At 43.4% G+C, this 21,309-nt stretch overlaps 1 protein-coding gene across 1 annotated transcript in view; it reads right to left on the reverse strand.

Annotated features, from left to right (window-relative positions):
- Positions 1-1,989: 1,989 nt before the first annotated feature.
- The window catches only part of LOC108922610 (zinc finger matrin-type protein 4-like), a 44,400-nt gene continuing 25,080 nt past the window's right edge, over positions 1,990-21,309 (reverse strand). Inside the window, exons 3-7 of the mRNA XM_029253053.1 lie at positions 16,409-16,498; positions 13,246-13,399; positions 10,908-11,132; positions 6,499-6,595; positions 1,990-2,008 (exon numbers count right to left, since the gene is read on the reverse strand). Coding sequence (XP_029108886.1) covers positions 1,990-2,008; positions 6,499-6,595; positions 10,908-11,132; positions 13,246-13,399; positions 16,409-16,498 — 585 coding nt within the window. The remainder of the gene's footprint in view (positions 2,009-6,498; positions 6,596-10,907; positions 11,133-13,245; positions 13,400-16,408; positions 16,499-21,309) is intronic.

Consider the following 21,309-nt stretch of genomic DNA (forward strand, 5'->3'; position numbering starts at 1 on the left):
TTCACATTTGGGGGAAAAAATGTTTTTTAAATGTAGTTAATTCATAATTTGTTTTTCATTTTTAAAACAAAACATGATCAAAGGCATTGTAATTCACATTTTGTTTTCACCCCACACGGACCTTCTACGCAAACCTCAATTGCATATCTCTGTCACACAGTTTAAGAAACACTCACCGGAGCCATTGCTAAATAGTGGTTAAACTATTGAGTGTGACAAGTGAAGGCCTAAATAAAAACTAGTCCAAATACTGGTTAAAGTCACAAGGTTTTGACCCCCCCCCCAGCACCATGCAGCTGCAGCACACATGGGACACACACAATACAGTCTCAAAACTTTTTATTTTACACTCATATAAAGCAAAACACAAAACACTGAACAGGAGATTATGCAAATTACCTTTTTGTATTTTCAGCCATTTTAAAGTAAATTTAACTTTAATGTTGCTTTAAGTTAATAAGTTCTGTGATGTGCTGGAATCCCTGCATTGGATGAGCAGTCGCTGAAAACACAATAAAGGCTTACTGCAAATTATTTAATTACGGAACAATTTCTTTTTTTTTTAACCTGGGATTAAATCAAGGGACATCTATATTATTAAGCATGGACACAATCCCAGATGAATGCCATAAAAAATCCAGAATTAAAGAGGGTGACTTTCCCATTTAAAGCAAGCAGGGCCATGAGCACCCTAAACAATACATGTTACAGTGACATTTACCTTGGGGCTATAAAAGAAAAATACAAATAGTAGAGGGAAAAAAATAAGAATTTCAGCCTTCACCTTTTTTCCACAAAACATGGATCTATTTCTTACCTTAGTAACCCATTAGATGCACCCAGCAAGAAAAAAAATCCAATGTTTGACAATCTTGGTTTAACATAAAACACACAATTCGCACAACTGTATTTTTAAGTAGTTTTTTCTTTCATATTGCTTGGTAAAATAATGTTTCTGCATTAATGTGATTGAAGACAGGCTTTAAAATGCTTTCCTGGCATTCAAATCATAACAATTTGTATGCAAAGATGTGCCACCACTGAGGACCTCCCTGAGATAAAGATCACAACACAGCAATACACAGAACACACAAGGCAGAAAAACACTGCGGCATCTGTCCTGGACAGACAACCTTACTGTAGCACCATCTACAGTAGAAAGTTCACCTCACTTTAAGAAGGACCTCAGTCTCCCTCCACACACCTGTCTGTGCCTCCAGACAATCCCATTTCATACACATATTTAAAATGTCACTGAGACAATAAAAAAGAGTATCCAGTACAATAAAGATTAAAGTCAAGTTATTCTGTAGGCCAGCTGAGCCCATTGCTTCCTCACATCCTCCATGGAAAAGGGAGTGGGGATTCATGGTTGGAGGTTCAGGTGCTTCTCAGCAGCAATTCAGCTGTGATTTGTACTGCCTGCCATAATGTTTCTGCTTCAGTGCCATGTCCTAGACCCCAGCCCCAAACAAAGTGAGTTTGGGTGGCACAGTGAGTAGTGTTGCTGTTTCATAGCCCCTGGGTGGTGTGAGAGGATGTGGGTTTGATCCCCACTCAGTCTGGGGAGTTTGCACATTTTCCCCATGTCTGAATGGGTTTCCTCTGGGTGCTCTGGTTTCCTCCCACAGTCCAAAGATATGCTGTTCAGGTTCACCCCTAGTGTGTGAGTGACAGAGAGATTGTGTTCCACTGATGTATGGATGAGTGACCCATTGTAAGTAGTGTCTCTAGCAGTGTAAGTCACCTTGGTGAATAAGGTGTGTGGGCTGACAACATTAGAGAGTTCATTGGAATTCGCCTTGATCATAATCTGCTAAATAAATAAATGTAAGTGAGGTGAAGTGTCATGATGAAGCCATGTAAGATGGGCTCAAAAATTATTCAGTTTTAAAGCCCAAAAGAAGGTTCAGTGACAACAGTGGGGGATAGAAAGGGAGACAGAAGAGAGTGATCGTCACAGCGTAATGGTCAACTGCTCAGCTGGCCTTACTGCTGATTCTTTAGGCTGAAAGAGACACAAATACACACACATACTGTACATACCAATTAAAAGGCAAATATTAACTGAAATACATAAAATTACCAGCATTTTAGCTATATAAAAATTAAACTGTAAAAATAAAGTCTAGATACCAAAGGAATAAGCAAAAAAAAAAAAAAAAGTCAAGCATTTACTTTATAATGATTTCGGACACACCCAACTTTACAGCACATCCAGAGAGAATGGGGGGGGGGGGGGAATCATTAAGACGGGTATTTACTGCTCTTTCACCAATGACGTAATGTAATTCTGTTTAGCAGTTGTTCACCTTAATTGGATTACCTAAACATCAATAAACACGGTACAATTACCCTCAACCAATCAAGCTTGCTAATTTTAAAATGCATAATCAGTCCATTTTGACAAACCTTAATTTTTCAAAATCCTTGCTCATTTGTCCTAATTAATAGGCAGTGAGGAATTAAAATCTCCATTGTGCAGCCGCATTAAACTAATCACTACCATTACTTCCAATTTAGACAGTCATCAATAGCTCGACCCAGAGCAGTCTGAATCGTGATTAAAACTGATGGAAGCTTCTAACCAGAAAAAGTGATGTGCGCATAGAAAACCCAGTATGGTTCCTAGCCCACAGCCTAGCTCATAGAAAGGAAACACTAGTCAATTTGTCTCAGTAAGTGCACAATAGGAATAATGAGGTAACTGATAGTCTGGGTGGAATTCAGAGAAGGTGGGAGGTGGAGGAGCAACTGTCGGGGGCATTCCTATTCCTTTTTGCACCTCAGAAGCAGACTCTGCTTCAGCTGGATCAAATATATTTAAACAGTCTAATTATAAATGCATTCCAATAAATTTCAGTACAAATTCAATACAATTTTTGGCCAGATGACCCCCACCCCACCACGTTCCTCACCAAATGCATTTTTTTTATTTTTAGAAGCAAGTTCAGAAAATTTTGTGCATTTAAAAGAGAAATGGCTTGACATGGATCAATAAATGATTCAATATCCATTCAGCTCATATGACAGAGGTCAAGATATGAGAAAACGATAGCTGGGGATGCAAGGGACTCTATGGCCACATGGGGAAATCAGCAGGTCACTGTAGACATTGTTGGTGTGTCTTTGCTGTGAGCCATGCCTGGTTAATTTTCAGATCCATGAAATGCAATCTGTCAAGTGGAACCTGATAAACTACAAAGAAAAATACATATTTTTTTTCTATTTGTAATTCATTATACATGAGCAAATTTGGGAAAGCATACAATGAAGTGATCATCTTCAGGTTAGTTTCTGCCACCAGTACAGGGCTACACTTAACAACACTGGGAGTAAACACCCATCGCTATCTAATCATGAGGCATTGCTATGACAACACAATGTACAGAGCTTATCCATGGCTATGCGGCATTATGACCAATGGCATTGTGTGGATATGATAACAACTACATGCAGTCACGTGAAAGAAGCCCCTTTTTTATGGGTTTCAAGTACGTGACAGTTACAGCTCAAATTTAAGCCAAAAGCCCTTAAAGGTTTCTCAAAAAAGGGGGCAACAAGTGGTGCACGGGTTTGAGCTCTCGCCTTTGGACCCAAAGCACACAGATTCAAATGTCACTTCCTACTGTTATATCCTTGATCAAGTAAAAGTTATCCAACTGTATAAATGGGTAAATTATCGTAAGCTGTTTTGGAGAAAAGCATCAGATAAATGAATAAATGTAAATGTAATTGTAAAGGGTTTGATCAGAAGAAAACAACCCTCATCAGAGGACAAAGAACAGCCAGGACCACAGGCATAACAATACGGTGGACAAGTCCACTAATGCTCAAGCAAGTCTATTGAATCCACCCAATATTTCAACAGAACTCCACTGAGTACTGTTGATATTGAGATCAGGGGTATCAATAGTACTACTGAAAAGTACTGATATTATTGCTCAGTCCTTCAGTACCTTACAAGTTGTTGCATCATCCATCAGGACGAGTCATACTAGAGACATCGCATCCCATCTCCCCAGGCATTTACAGAGGGATGGTGGAAAACTCCCAAGGGTCAGGTATCCAGTCCTCATCAAAGCACCATCACTATGGATACCTGGCCACCTGGAGTTCATCCCATGCTCAATAATACATGTGCCCAGGTGGTTCACCACTAAATGTCAAATTTACATACTGCTGGTAGTGTTTGTGGGATGTGAACCGCATGCAACCCTTATCTTTCACTCAGTTTAGTACCACTTTTTTCATTTGTTAGGAGAGCTGTGAAACTAATCAAAGTCAAAATCAAACAGAGAACAAGTGACAGAACTACTGTAGCAGGTGCTCTTTTAAATAACTAATCCACCAATTTATGCATCCAATAATGGTTATGAATAGTATCTGATAATTGTTATAAACTGAGCATGATTCGGCTGGAAACGGTGAGGACCAAACAACAAGAAGATTAAAACAGGTCCACTCAGTTTGGGGCCTGACAGTGTCCATCAATCAGAATGCAACATTCCCAATATTGTTGTAGTACCCCTAATGAAAGAACTTTCCCTGATATGATAAGCAAAAAATTGCCCTGCTGTAAAAATGGGTAAGAAATTGTATGTTAGTGTACAACACCTAACATTATATAGATTGTACATTGCTCTGGATAAACAATGCACACACACACACACACACACACACACTGTCTGAAACCTCTTAACCCAAGTGGGGTTGCAGCAAACTGGAGCCTCATCCAGCAACACAGGGTGCAAAGCTGGAGGGACACCAGTCTGTCGCAAGTCACCCCAAGTAGGACTTGAACCCCAGGCTCACCAAAAAGCAGGCACTGGCCAAACCTGCTGCACCAATGCACCCCATAAACAATGCTTAACAATAAATTTATATTTATTAATTTAACTGACATTTCTCTTCAAAGCGATTTACAGTGTTAAGTTACTTACAATAACATTCAGACATCGGTAATTTTTTTTTACTGTGTGAATTCAGGGTAATACTTTGATGAAGAGTACAACATACAAGATTCAAACTTGTGTTCTCTAAGTCCAAAAGTGGAAGCAGCAACCCCTTTGCTACCTGCCTCATTATTATTATTATTATTATTATTACTGAGTGGAGAGGCAGCCTTTCCTAAGCTGTCTATATGACCTGCACACATTCTTTTCACACTAATACTTGGGGCCCCCCCTCACTGTTTTCAAACACTTTTTCAATAATTCTGAGCAACAGAGGCCTTCAATTATTAATGGCTGGGCTTATAGTAGCACTGATATCGGAACCCAGGTCCAAATGCTGATGCAAAGAGGCAGGTGTACAAGCTGTATTATACACTTGGACAGCAGCTTTGAATGAAAACTAACAGTGTGGGCAATCTGTATAGGCACCGCATTCATGCTGTAGAGGTAATTTTACAGTAATTATACAATGGGGGGGCCCAAAATTAAACATCTTAATTTTACCCCAATGTGGTGAAATGAGCCCCCACTGTCCGTCAAAACTGCCAAATCTCTCTCAGCATTAAAGAAGGATCTCAAACTCATCTTTTTCAGACCCACATCTCTCTTAACAGCAACATAAATGCCTCCAATGCCATCGGCTATTATTATCTATGCATTTGCTATCTGAATTTCACTTCCATAGGCAGGTTCATATCCCTCAAGTAGATGCAACATGGTGGTATCAGAGAAGCTGTACTTTGAAAAGTCCTGTGTCTGTGTGTAAAGCTGTTGATACACTCTTCCTGCAGGTGATAGAACTTGCAGTATAGATTGTAGTCTAGGCTGGTGGTCTAGGCTATCTTCAGGGGCCAGTATGGGGTCCCACTGAACAAGTACATAGAGTGCTGGAACAAGTACTAGAAGAAATTTGGCGGTCCATCTGAAGCTTTGCTACAACAAAGACAACCTTTTTCTGATCAGGATCAGACACTTCCTGCATCATTTACGGAATTCAGGGACAATAGGGGGGTCATAAAATGCAAAAACTTAGTGATAGATGGAGAAGAAGACTGAAAAGCAAAACATACAAACACACTGGTGTTAGCCATGGATAAGTTCTTCACATTATGGGCAACAGGAGACACAGGCACCATCTGGAGGCAAGAACATAACAGAAAACAAAAAAGAAAGGCTATAGAACGTTTCTGGTTCCAAGGACTCGCAGTCTGAATACAAACTACCACATTAAACCCCCATCCATCCATCCATCCATCCATTGTCAACAACCGCTTGTCCCAAGCGGGGTCGCGGCGAACCGGTGCCTTACCCGGTAAAATAGGGCGCAAGGCCAAAGAGGGAGAGGACACACCCAGGACAGGATGTCAGTCCATCTCTGGGCACTCCAAGTAGGGCTCGAACCCTAAACCCACCACACACAACAGGCACTAACCCCCAGCCAGTAATATGTAATATGCGGTAACCCCACACATACGTGTTCTGCCCCTGATGGCACGGTGGAGCAGACCCCCATGAAATCCTTGGGACCATTGGTGACACTTACTTGTTCTGATGCTTGGAGCCCTGCAGGTGAGCATGGTACTGGGCCACTGAGTTTAGCGTGACGCTGCACAACTCGCAGCTGTGGGAGCGCTTCAGGCCTGGGATACAGACACACACAGACACACACACACACACACACACACACACACACACACACACACACACACACACACACACAGCATAAACATGCTGCACCAGAAACTGCAAGATGCTTTTGGTGGAAAAAAAAATGGCTTAAGTTTTTAATTTCCTCATCTCTTCATTCTGACTGACATATATTGTATGCTGTATATATTTAATTTGACAGTATTTTCATATAAAGACAGTATCCAGTGTGTAGTAGAACACGAATTGCACTGTTAACGGGATGTTGCATTGTACAGTAATAAATAACCATGTTCCATTCATGTTCTAGAACACATATCGGGATTTTAAAGAGCACATGGACCCACTGTTGAGAGCAATGGACCAGCAGTGGGCCACAGGGATGCTTTAATGTAAAATAAAAGCAGATTTTGGTTCACTGTCATTCAATCATGTTAATTGTTTGCTTTCACATGGCACATCAATTATTTGCTTTGTTGATGATTCAGACACCTCTTTAAAAGGTCCAGCTCCCAATATTATACTACCAATATTCCCTACTTCCTGTCAGTGATCCCCACTTCCTGTTAACAATCGCCATGTCTCATCAAAGATCCCCATTTCCTGTCAGAGATCACCAGCAGTCCCCATCTCCTGTCAGTAGTCGCCACTTCCTGTCTGCTCTGTCAGAGACAACTCAAACCTCAGATCTCCTGTTCAGTCTACATGGAATTACGCTTTCCTGAAAACATGTGTCAGATTTTCTCTACTCTCCAAGCATGAACCCCTTCCAGCAGTTACAGGAGCTTACTAGAGCTTGTTAGCTTTTCAACGGCACGTTTACTCTCTCATGTTTGGCTCAGATGCGTGAGGGGGACTGGAACTGTAATCAAGATTACATGGAAAAAGACAAAAATAAAATGGAAACACTGGAGGGTGTGTATGGGTGGAGAGCTACATTCCACCGGGGACACAATGCACATGATCTCCTTCGCACCAAACATGGGTCTTGCAGGGCTCACGATCAGCCCAACAAAAAACAGACAGGAAAGCACTCCAAGGTAAGCAGCATGCATTTCACACGGACGCATCCAAAACATTTACTGAAATCAACACAGAACTGTAACATTAACACTTTACTACATTCTTATGAAGAAATATTTCACATGAGAAATGGCAATCAAATATTAAACATATTTCTTCATTTTCATCAACCACTTGTCCAGTGTAGGGTCAAGGTGGACTGGAATCTATCCTGGAAACATAGGGCTTGAGGCAGGGTACTCCCTGGACAGTATGCCAATCCATCACAGGGCAAACACACTAAGGGTAATTAGTCACCAATTCACTTGAAACACGTGAGGAAATCTGAGTACAGAGAGGAAACCCACACAAAGACGGGAAAAACATGCAAACGCCACACAGACTGAAGCTTGATTCAAAGCCACAGCTCGTGAGATTTAAGGCACCAATGCTACTCATTTTGCCAGAGTGCTGCCATTTAACTTATTGTATGTTCTGGGAATTTACCAGGCATGTTTTTCATACAAAGTGTACATAAAAGAAATACAGCTGCAGTACAGTGTAAACTAAAGCACGGCATTAATATTTCCAGACAAGAAGAAAACAGTATAGGTTTTATTTGCTGAGTAAATCATTCACACGCCTTTTTTTAACATAGGAGAGTGGAGCCTTCTGGAAGCTGTTTCTGTCTGTCACTCCTCGGAACTGACAGTAGGGCCTTATGGGACATCTGTCAATTTGTCAGAGCTTTACCCACAACGCTCCTTGACGGAGCAATAGGGACTTCACAAAGCCTGAGGTCACTGGAATTCAGTAACTGTTCCATTTTTATTACCATGTTGACCGGCCTTTCCTCTAAGCTTCACAGGACAGCTCACACCCCTGTGGGGGAAAGATGAAGCTAGGCTATTGGCTGAGCCCTTATGATTGACAGTCAGCTTAATGAAACCCTAGTGAATTAACAGCCATGTCAGAACAGCCAACGAGACCACTGGGCCGGCCCAAGGGAGAGGCAAAAAAGTGGTTTACGTCCTGAAACAGCAGTGACCACTTTTACCCCAATTGACTTCCACACCTTACACCACTTTGGGGCTTACTGCATAAATTATGGTTACAGTTCCTGATCATGGCATCTGCGGCTCCGACAGCCCCCATATTCTCTCACTCTGTCCTTGAGTGACTTTGGCGTCCGCTTGTCACTTATCCACTGCACGCTGGAGCCTGACCGCAGCCAATTTCATGCCGTTTGCCTAACATGTTTATTCTGCAAAGGCAGCCACATTGGCATGCAAATTAATTTAAGGGCAAACTGAAAATTATTACAGAATAATCATCATAATGGAAAAGTCCCTGAGGTATTGTGGGGGGGGGCTGGTATGAAAGCACAGAGCACCACCCATGAAGGAAGATACTCATGCTGAGCAGCTTCAGAGTAGAAAAGTTGTACAAAGGGGTATAAGCCAAACAAGTTTGCTCAGCAAATACAGAGCTGTGTGATTAAACAGAGGGATGTGAGGCTCTGTTTTGACCCATGTGTGGGACTGATCTCAGTGTGTCAACCATTGCACTGGACATGCTGTGAAGAGATCACCACAGTCCTGCAATGACCCCCACCCTGATACCCAGAGCTACTTTCTGCATATCTCCTCGGGCAGCAGACACTAATAATAATATATTGTTTATTCTCCATTTTTATTACCATTTCGACGCGCTTTTCCCTCTGAGTTTCACAGCACAGCTCACACCCCCTGTGGGGAAAAGATGAAGCAAGCCTATTGGCTGAGCCCTAATGATTGACAGTTAGCTTAATGAAAACCTGGTGAATTAACAGCCATGTCAGAACAGCCAACAAGACCACTGGGCTGGCCCAAGGGAGAGGCTCACTCACCACTCAGGATAGGATAATATCAAAAGTCTGTAGGTTCTAGGTGTTGACTCTAGTGTGGGGGAATGAGCTCCCTCTCTCCCTCAGAGCTGCTGAATCCTTGACAGCATGCAAGGAGACCCATTTCTTTCTTGACCTCCTGACAGCTACATAAATGAGTCCAACACCCAACACCCTCTGTCGTAATGACCGTTGTATTTCCTATCAGTACTACATGCAGTTACAGTAATGTGTGCTGCCAAAAACATTGGCATTAAACAAAGTGGTTGCCTGTCAACAATGATGTCTGCGTATAAAGCTTATTGCCTGCTGTGAAATTCACTTTTGTTACTTTGAGTTGTACACCACTTTGGAGAAAAGTGCCTGCTAAATGAATAAATGTTAATGTAACAGATAACTGTCAAGGAGGATCATTCATTAAACGGCTGCTGAGCATCTTCTCCTGCACTTAATTACATTCTTGCCCAACACAACCAAGAGCCTCCAGTGAGCTGCCAGACAGGGCGAAGTCGCTTTGGAAGTAGGGCTGAACACCTCTTTTAACATAATGTACCCCTTCTTCTGTAAGTGGCACTACAACATATTAACCTCTAGTTTTACAATGGTGGCATGATGTACATCTACTTGGCATCCTCTGGGATTATATTTGTTCATATAGTTTGCATATTATTACATGTTTTTGATGTTAAGTGCCTTAGAGTCAATGTCATCTCCCTGCAATCATATAGGTAGGGTGTTTCCAGAATGTTCCATGCTCCACTTGTGCCCTTAGTATTGAAACGGGTGTGTACATTATTACCAAGATTGAGTCCATCTGGTTGCTAGCCATCCCTTTCCTCTAAGCCCAGGTGTATGGTGCAGCCATCGGAGGAGGAGACAGCAAACTTGAAGGTTAAAATAACAGGCATGACACTGCTGTTATAGTAGAGAACCTGACCATCTATCAGCATTATTTCAATGGAAAACAACTGCAGTGTAACTTAGACTGATCATAGCACAGTTCTTCAGAAAAAGAAAAAAAAATCCCCGAAGTGTGATGTAAGGCTTCAAAAATGTACTGCATTATGATAAAATGGAGTAGCAAGTGATGTGTTGGTTAAAGCTGTAGCCTTCCACTACGAGGACACAGGTTTGAATCCCACCTCCAGCTCCTGAACCCTTGGTCAAGATACTTACCCTGGACTGAGCAAAAATTACCAAATTATATAAATGAGAACACCACTGTATGCAGTATAAATTGCTGTGGAGAAAATTGTCAGGTAAATTAGTGTAACCTAAAGGCAAATTAAATACTACATTACAAGATAAAGGGTGCACAACAAATGATCAAAAGAATATATAATCGACCTCTGCACTCTGACACCCTCCCACCTCTGTTCTTGCCCCCAGACAGCACCCCCACCCACTTTGACCCCCACCTCTGTTCTGGCCCCCAGTCAGTGTCTCCCCCAGCTGCTCTAGGAGGTGGGCACGTGCCGCATTCTTCCTGTGCTTCTTGCCCGCGTAGTGCTGCTGAGCCATTCCTGGGTTGTTGAACCAGGCACCACACAGTTGGCAGCAGCGGTTTGAATCCCGGTGTGGTTGGGGAGGGGTCTCAGGGGACTGTGACTCAGACAGTCCCTCCAGTGGGCCGCTCTCCACCTCTGTGAGGGTGCAAAGGTCACAAAGGTCACTGGCCACCACCTCACAGATCCACCTAGAGCTGCAGGGTGGAATTCCGGGAATCACCTCACTCTAGAGAGAGCACAGTGTTCTAGTTCTATGGAATTAAGCACAGCAGGTGGTGAAGTGGTTGGAGCTGCCACCTTGCATTCCAGGTTCAAGTCCCATCTTCTGCTGTAGTACCTTTGATCAAGGTACGCATCCTGGAATGATGCTTTAAAAATGAACCTAGCTCTAAAAATAGGTAAATCACCGTAAGTAGCTTTACATTGTAAATTGCTTTGGAGAAAGGCATCAGATAGATAAATAAGTATCAATGTAATAATGAGGGAAAAGCGAACGCTGTGGTTCAAGGCTCATGGGGAGCCTCTGTAGGAACAGAGTCCATCCTAACAGGAAACCTGACTCCACACCTCGCTCCTTTCCCTGAAATGCTACACACCCTAGAAAAGTGAGAGGAAACTATCTGGCAAACAATGCCCTCGCTGTGAATAAATAAAGAAAACGAAACAGCCGCTCAGTTGCGGTGCAAATCTCCAGCAGAGCCGTGAGATAGAATGACTGTCATTTGTGGAGCAGTTAAGGCATTGGCAGGAGCCGAGGAGGATGACCATTGTTCACACCATGAAGCATTTTTCTTCTGCCTTTTGTTCTCCAGGCACAGGACAGGTGGCAAACAGAGCTGAACAAAGCTGCCCGCAAGAAAGGGAGGTAGATTTACCATATCTGCAGAGGTCAAGTGACCGCTTGGTTGATGGGAATAGGAGGAGAGAAATAAATAGAAATAGCTGCCTTATTCATTTAGCAGATGCTTTTCTCAACATACAGTGATTATTAACTCAAATTTAACTGACCTTGATCCAAGGTGATTTACAAGGCTAGATACACTAAAGTATTGTCAGATTGAAATGTAAAGATGTTATCATGAGACAACTTTTTTATTACAAACACTAGAAAGCATGCAAATACTGAAGTTCCCTGATGATATCTATACATATTGACAAATTATTTTATTCATATATGTTATTTTAGCAGGGGGGCGTGGTGGCGCAGTGGGTTGGACCTGGTCCTGCTCTCCGGTGGGTCTGGGGTTCAAATCCTGCTTGGGGTGCTTTGTGATGGACTGGCATCCTGTCCTGGGTGTGTCCCCTCCCCCTCCAGCCTTCCGCCCTGAGTTGTTGGGTTAGGCTTCGGTTCCCTGCGACCCCGTATGGGACAAGCGGTTCAGAAAGTGTGTGTGTGTGTGTGTGTGTGTGATTTTAGCTGATGCCTTGTGTATAATGACTTACAATGTTTGTGTGTGTTATTTTAGCTGATGCCTTGTGTATAATGACTTACAGTGTTTGGTTTGTACAAATATTTTTACTGCATCTATTCAGGGAATGTGTCTTGAACCCAGGACTGTTCATTGTAAGGCAACACTTCTAACCACTTCACCACCTGCAACTAAGTGTGCACCATCTCAAATAATGCTTTGATGCATGAAGGTTTTCAAACTATAATACATTGATATGGCCTGTTAATATTTGCACGATTATGCATTCATATGGCCAATATAATTGTCACTTCTTATAACAAGTCCCCTGAATGCTTGGGGAATCACTGTTTTAAAGGAGTGTTTTAATCCCAGGGATAATCCCTTTAACGAATGGATGGCACCGCAAGGTGGAGAGAGAGAGACACTGCTTTGTGTGGGTCTGACCAGCCAGCAGTTTTTTAATGACATCAGGAAGGTCATCCACCATAAGGTGTGGGGATTAACTGTAGTACAAAGGAGAAGTGTGATGGGAAAATCATTGATAGCTGCTGTACACAGGCCCCACCCTCTCAGGAGAGTGGTTTCAATCCAGCCAATCAAATAAGCCTCCAGCATAATTTCACCCATGCAGAACAATAAGAGCATCAGGCATGAAATATACATTAAGAAGAAAGATGAAAGGGCTGTGGGTTCCGGCATGTTCACATGCACCACCAGAACTGGTCCCCAAGGCATCCTACTCCCACACGTGCATCCCTACAGAGCATGAGACAAGGCAGGCTGCTCTCCCCAAGTGCCACAGCTCTCTCATCAGGGGGCTGAGAGTAAGATCTTACTTGGAGCGGAGCTTGCCGGTGCCCCTAACAGGAGCCTCAGTCGCTTGGCATGGATCTTGCCCTGGTAGTGAGACTGCGCCACCACCGCTGAAGTGAAGGACATATTACACAGTGTGCAGCACTTGTTCTCATCCACATGGCCATGCTCATTGCCCTGTGGAGGGAAAAACACACACTAACAAAATAAAAACACCACCTTTGTGGGAATAAAGAATTACATCCATTTCTTGGTATGTAACCCCCAATTCATTCAAATTTGACAATCAACATGACAAATACACGCACACACAAACACACACACACACACACACAGTCTGAAACTGCTCATCCCAAGCAGGGTCGCAGCGAACTGGAGTCTAACCCGGCAACATAAGGGGTAAGGCTGGAGGGGGAGGGGACACACCCAGGATGGGACACCAGTTCACCGCAAGCCACCCCAAGCAGGACTCAAACCCCAGACCCACTAGAGAGCAGGACCTGGCCAAGCCCGCTACACCAAGCCACCAGGCCCCCTTCGAACTGACAAATACCATTATTTATTATGGGAAAAATTTGAACTCATTCCAATAACCAAGTGCACAAACAAGTTACCCAAAAAAATTTAAAAACAGTATACAACAGAGTTCAGTACACCCCTGTGCGATATCAGTTAAATGTCAAATGATTCAAAATTATATTACCTCTCAATAATTGCATTATTTTTGTGTTGACAAGTTGGGTATTTGCTCTTATGTAAAATTAAAAACTAACCATTTATTTAGATTTACTATATTAAAAATACAGGCCCCACAGTAGAAACTCAAAAGCAACAAAAGTCAGTACATCTTTCATTACTGAGATTCAAATCTTTTTTTTTCAATACTTTGTACGTCCACCTTCATTTTTGATGACTCTGATTTTCAGCTGCACAGAGGCTACACTCACTCCCTCCTACTCCTTTGACATCGAAACATCCCTCGACCAACAACTTCAAACTGAGCTCGGTTCACTGAAAAATGTAAAACGCACCAGATAAAAAGGAAATTCCTGCAGGAGGGGAAACTAACTGTGTGTGTTTTCACAATGCAAACACACTGTGGGGGAATATTTTATATTTTCATACTTACAGAAAAGAACATGTTCTGCTGCAATGTAAGTGCCAATGGGTAAAAAATCTCACCTTACTGAGGGTGAATTAAATAATAATGACATATTTTTATTTTAATACACTTCAAATTTAGATAAATTTTTTTGTTTTTAATAATTTTCAGTATAATATGTATGCCCTGATTTTCATGAGGGTGCGCGGTGGTGCAGGGGGGTTGGCTGGGTCCTGGTCTCTGGTGGGCCTAGAGTTCAGCAAGTAAGTGTGTGTGTGTGTGTGTGTGTGCGCGCGCGCAAATTTTCTGGTTTTGGAGAAAAGTGAGTTCAGAATTCATAAATGTAAATGAAACTGACAATTCCAAGGTCACTTTCTGGCCATCATGTGCCATCTGGTGGATGCTGACAAACGCTATGGGAAAAATGACCGGGCGACATGTTCAAATATCATAATGTCATGTTCAAACATCCCCCTATGGTGAACACCTGGTTCCTCATGATAACAGGCCGACACAACTCTCATTGTGCTCCCATTGTGCGTTTCCTGCACACATCACCCCTCTGTCACCCCCCTACTCCTCAGAGATACACACACAAATGAATTATGTTCTCCTTATCTGCTACTCACACAATACACTAACATCATTACCACGTCACCAGTGTTGGTTTAGAAGAGAGAAAGTTCTGGCTTCCTGCTAGTCTTATTGCCACTAAACAGGTAAAACCAGAAAACCAGTGCCCATTGTTCTCCTGCCCGCTTTGAACCCAAGCACTAATCTAAAGAGCAAAAACCTTCATTGTCCAAACAGTGAGGATTCTATTTACGTCATGGTGTTCCTCAAGACAGGGCTCAAGGATTCATTATTCATTTATCTGACACTTTTCTCCAAAATGGCTTACAATGTGAGCTTTTTACACTGAGCTACTGTGATTTACCTATTTATACAGAGGGATAACCTATTAAATCAGTTCAAGGTAAGTATAGTGATCAAAAGTAAGATGTTGACCCATTTCCATACTCTGTTATCTTTCCATTTTTCACGTGTGGTTATTCAGAAGTGGACAAACATAATATTTATTCATCTGATACTTAGCACAAGCAGAAGGTGGGACTCAAACCTGGAACCTTCCAATTCCAAGGCAAAGGCACTAAAATTTACATCTATTCATTAAGCAGATGCTTTTCTCCAAAGCAACAAACATCTTTAGGAACAGTATAAAAAAAAACAACTATGGTACACACTGTCCCCGGTATGACAGATGACATCACTGCTGGTTAGAGAAATTATACCAGCTGGGGACTGAGCATAAATGGCACACAGCTGGGGCCTGGGGCTGGACCTTCAGCTCCCAGGATGGAAACTGATGCAAACATTGAACACCTACACATGAGCAGTCTGTGCCAAGCACACAGCTGTAAATGGTGCCCATCCAAGTGGATAATGGAAGGAAAAATGGGGCCAGCAGGTAGCAGAGTGATTAGAGCTGTTGTCCTGAAATGAAAGGACCCAGGGTCAAATCCCACTTCCTACTGCAATACACTTGATCAAGTTACTTACCCTGAAAAGTTAAAAATTACTCTACTGTGTAAATGGGTGAATCAGTACAAGTTGCCTACTGTATGTGGACAAATTTGCATACCAAAAATTTACAGTCATCTTAAGACAATAAATACAAGAAATAATACATTCAGATAAATTAATAAATAAAATTTATAGTTGTAGAACAGTAGGAAACAATAAATCCAGAATACCTCCTGCAGCAAAACACAGCTGCATAAAGGAGGATGTCTACATGTGGGCAATGTGTAGAAAAGGGCTACACCACAGGGTACATTCCACAGAATTAAGACTGCAGGTGGGATCTTCCTGAAACAAGATGGAATTAAAACCCATCAACAGCTGTTATTTAATCTCCGCCCCCCCCCCCATCTGTCACATGCTACTGAACTGGTCCTCGGTAGGTGGCGTAATCGCTTAAGTCAGGCTTTCAATCTGGGTAGGAATATTTGCCCACTGAATTCATATACAAAATTATGTTTTGGTATCATGAGGTGACAATAAGGTGAGGGAGGGGTGCTTACATTATCCGTTCGCAGCTTCTTGGCTGGATAGCTACCATCCGGCGGGTGGAGCATGTGATACAACCGCACACGGTTTGCATGCTTCCGACTCTGGAAGACAAAGGACAGAGAGATGGTATGGCAGGACAATACTGTTCACATCAGTCCAGGCCATAATGGTTAAAGCTGAATCCTGACCAGAGGTAACTGACCATGGTAGTATGAAAGCATGAGCTGTGAGGGAGTGATCACAGAGCCACCATATAATTAAGAAAACTGGGAGATGACCACAGATGTGGACATGTAATCAAGACCACTGGGAACAGAAATGCAGCCATATCATCAAAAACAGGGGGAAGCAACTGGAGAAGTGTGGCTGTATAATCAAGGACACTGGGGACCAACCACAAAACTTTAATCAATACAATCAAGACCAAATGGAACCAGCCACAGAGGTGCAGTCATACAGTCAAGACCAAAGAGGACCAACCACAGAAATAGGTGCAGCTGGTAATGCACTGTTTAGAGCTGCTGCCTTTACATTTATTCATTTAGTAGACACTTTTCTCCAAAGTAACATACATCTCAGAGCAAAATGCAATGAGTACATTACATCAACAGACAGAGAGTGAGTCGAGAGAACAGTTAATTTGTCACATTCCAGCATATGAACCTGTATATATGACATGAGTAGCTGCATACAGGTTTATCCATTATTCCACTATTCTAAACACAGAATTATTAAAAATTTACACCACACAGGTTGCTGCATAAAGGCTTATCCATAGATCAATCTTGTGGCACACCACAAGAGAGAGAGACTCACGACATCTAAGGCTAATAAGGACCTCTATTTCAACCCCTATGCCCGACAGTGAACGAAGGAGACAGAAAACAAACCAGAGATGAACGCACGATGACCACACTGTGAGCACGTAGCGCAGACGACCATGCCTAGCCCCACACACCCTAAAGACCCCCCCATACCACTTCCCGGTCTCCCCCTTTCCTTGTTCCCTTCCCCGTGACCCAATCCACTGTCTGCAATGCTTGTAAATAAAAGAAGCACGAGCATGCAACAGCATCTCTTGTGTCCTGTGTCACAAATCTCTAGTCATGAAATTATTAAAGAAACATTTACACGTTTTTCATGCTCTTAAGAGATTAGATCGGAGTTTAGATTTGAAGGTTGCCATTTTGAATCTCATAGCTATAGTACCCTTGATCAAGGTATCCTACCCTAAATTGCTCTAGTGAAAGTTACTCAACTGTGTAAATGGGTAAATTGTTGTAGAGAGCCTAAGTCACTTTGGAGAAAGGCATCAGCTAAATGAATAAATGCAAATTTAAGTTTGACCATATGAGCAGAGGCCACTGTGAAATGACCAGAAAAGCCCTGATATAACCTTGAAACGAGGACTGCCATCAGGTCAAATTTTAGCTTTCCTTCCGCTTGATCGACAAACACGTTTTGTACCCAACGGGCTCCTTCACTGAGTGAGAGGCAGACGCAGAGCCCAGAAGCAGAGAAGTTCTTGTGAAAATGAGGGTCACTGAATATTCATCAGGACCGGGGCCTGGGTGCCAGGGTTTTGGTACAGACTACTGTAGGTACGCATGGAACGTCTCCATCTGCCAATCGCAGTAACACACGGTTACGGGCCGACCCCATTCCTGAATATTCATGAGAAGAAAGGAGAACAGCATCTCCCCTGGACCTCATTAGTGGAGAACAGGACTGTTTAGGCAAGAGAGGAGCGCTGGGTTGTGGGAAACAGATATGCCGAAATACTGAGTTGTTCCTCTGAAGCACAAAACATGGGTTTTTAGCTATAAACAAAGAAAAAATATAAATTCTGAAATTAATCCAGAGACTTTGGGTAAAAGAATTTTAAATAATTTACAGGCATTTAAATTTTATAACTGCTCAGCAGGTTATTTGTTCAATGTTTTAACTTTTTATTGGTGCCTTTGTCATTCATTCAAACAAAAGAGCTTCTTGCAGATGTCTATGGCCAGAGTTATTGTTATTTATTAACTTAGTTGATGTTTTTCTCTAAGATGACTTACAATGTCAAGTTTGTATACTAAGTTAATTACATTGATTTTCAAAGCTGTGCAATTTTTTTGTTTTTTTTTTTACATTAAGTACCTTAGTCAATGGTACTATAACAGGAGGCAGGACTGGATCCCAGGTCATTTGAAAATAAGGCAGCAGCTGTAACCATTATGCCACTTGCTGACCCAATTCTAATGACTGACAGAATTAGAATCTGCAACCTATGACAGGATACTTTACTTCAGTTAACCACTAAGCTGCATAAGGAACTGTCTTGTTTCAACTGATTTACAGAGAAGAAACACACAGTATTTCCCACAGGGGCACATCACATCCCTGAAAAGCACTCGTGTGAATTTCCCCACCGACTCCATATCCAAAAAGAAAAAAAAACAAGCCGACAGAACTTAAAAGTTAAGTTCTTTTTGAGTAATCAAGTCCAGAAGGAAAAACTAAATCAATGGAGGATTTATCTCCAACTTGTTGCTGAATGCAAAAATGGGTCTTTAAAAAAGTCAATATTTAATATATATATTCACTATTTCTGTGCAGGGGTGTGGTGGAGCAGTGGTGCAGTGGGTTGGACCACGGTTCTGCTCTCCGGTGGGTCTGGGGTTCGAGTCCTGCTTGGGGTGCCTTGTGATGGACTGGTGTCCTTTCCTGGGTGTGTCCCCTCCCCCTTATGCCCTGTGTTACTGGGTAGGCTCTGGTTCCCTGCAACCCCATAATGGGACAAGCAGTTCTGAAAGTGTGTGTATTCACTATTTCTTCAACATCTTGACACAATGAGTTATGGAATATTTACTTGGAATCCTGTATGGGTAGATAGATTAAAATTTTCCTTGAGCTGCCATTTGATTTTAGTTTAAGTGTCACGGTTGCGCTTCATGAGGACGGACTCAAGTGCAGAGTTTCTTAAAAAGACGTTTAATAAAGCCAAAATGGAATCTAAAAACAAAGTTGTGGGACAGGCGTAGGTCAGGCAATCAGCAAATGCAGTACAGAGGGCTAGACAAAGAACGTGGTCAGGAAATACACAGGCAAAGGTCAATGTCAGAAGACGTTCACTGTAACACTGCCGGAGAAGAAACAAAGGAGGCAAAACAAGGTTCCTCATCCAGGCTTCCTCGGTGTCCCTCTTTATAGTCGTTTCCATTAGGAAACAGCAGGTGTCGCTGATGTGCCAGCTGCGAGGGACGTGACAGTACCCCCCTCCACAGGCGGCCCCGGACGCCCTGGGCCTAGAAGGAGGGCGCCCCCGGGGGCGAGGGGCCGGGCACTCCAGATGGTCTCTGTGAAAGGCAGATATCAGAAGCGGCTACCCACGAGCGTTCCTCCGGGCCATACCCCTCCCAGTCTACCAAATACTGCAACCGGCCCCTCTGTCGGCGAGAGTCCAGTAGGGCCTAGACCTCATAGATTCTGTCCCCATCAAGAGGTAGTGGAGGAGTTTGTGTGGTGTCGACCAGCGGCTGGTGTAGGGACACTCCTACCGGTTTCAGGAAGGAGACATGGAAGGTTGGGTGCACTCGGAGATCAGGAGGCAACTGAAGGCGGTAAGTAACCAGTGTTACTCGTCGCACGATCTTGAAGATCTTGAAGGGACCTATGCAACGGGCCCCGAGTTCCTTTGATGGGGCCTTCAGGTTAAGATCTCGGGTGGAGAGCCAAACTCTTTGCCCAGGTATGAAGAAAAGGGTATGTCGGTGTCGGTCTGCCTGACGTTTGTGACGTTCCGCACTGCAGAGCAGGTGGGACCGGACCGTCCTCCATACGCAGGCGCTCTCGTTGTGCCAAGTTTCCATGGCCGGAACAGGACTCTGGGAGGTTTCTCCAGGGAACAGAACAGGTTGGTAACCTAAAACACATTGGAAGGGCGATATACCGGTGGATGTATGCTGCGCGGAGTTGTTGGCATACTCTGTCCACACCAGGTAGCAAGCCCATTGTTGCGGCCTTTGGGAACAGTAGGCTCGGAGATACCTTGCTACATCCTGGTGCAGGCGTTCTGCTTGGCCATTGGCCTGCGGGTGGTATCCAGATGTAAGGCTGACCGTGACTCCGAGCAATCTCTAAAAGGCCTTCCACACCCGAGAGGTGAACTGGGGTCCCCGATCTGAAACAATATCTTCGGGAAGTCCGACAGTTTAAATACTTGCTCAAACAGGATCTCAGCAACCTCAAGAGCTGTAGGCAACTTCGGGAGGGGCACCAGTCTGCAAGCCTTGGATAAGCGATCTATGACAGAGAGGATCACTGTCTTACCCTCGGAGACCGGCAGGTCTACTAGGAAGTCCAGTTCTACATGGGTCCAGGGTCGACTCGGTGTAGGTAGGGGTTCCAGGAGACCAGCTGCCTTTTCGGGCAGGGTCCGGGTTTGAGCGCAGGTGGTGCAGGCCTGGACGAAGTCCTGGACGTCACCAGACACCGAAGGCCACCAGAACCGAGAGCGAGGCAGAACGTCCAGAGTGAGACAGAGCGTCCAGAGCAAGGCAGAGCGTGGAGTCACACACCGGTTGCTGAGACGGTGTCTTTGGAAAGAATGGAGTCCCTGTTCGACATAAGTTCTATCCTGAATGTACCATCTGACGGCATACCTGTGTGTTGTGTATCATGTAACATGTTTTGTTTGGTTGCACCTCCTGACATTGTAGAACACTTCATTTGCTCGAAATGCATAACAAATAATGACTTGGTGCAGAAGGTCCGCGATTTAGAAGAACATAATAAGAATTTGATTTCTATATGAGAAACGGAGAGTTGGTTGGACTCGGTGTGTCCCGATGCCTCTGTAGTGTCGAACTCGGCGTCGACACTTACGGGCCCCAGTACAGCTAACGAGAAGCTGGGTACACTGGAGCGC

This window comes from Scleropages formosus, chromosome 6, assembly GCF_900964775.1.
Source record: "Scleropages formosus chromosome 6, fSclFor1.1, whole genome shotgun sequence".
In the NCBI taxonomy this organism is placed as follows: domain Eukaryota; kingdom Metazoa; phylum Chordata; class Actinopteri; order Osteoglossiformes; family Osteoglossidae; genus Scleropages; species Scleropages formosus.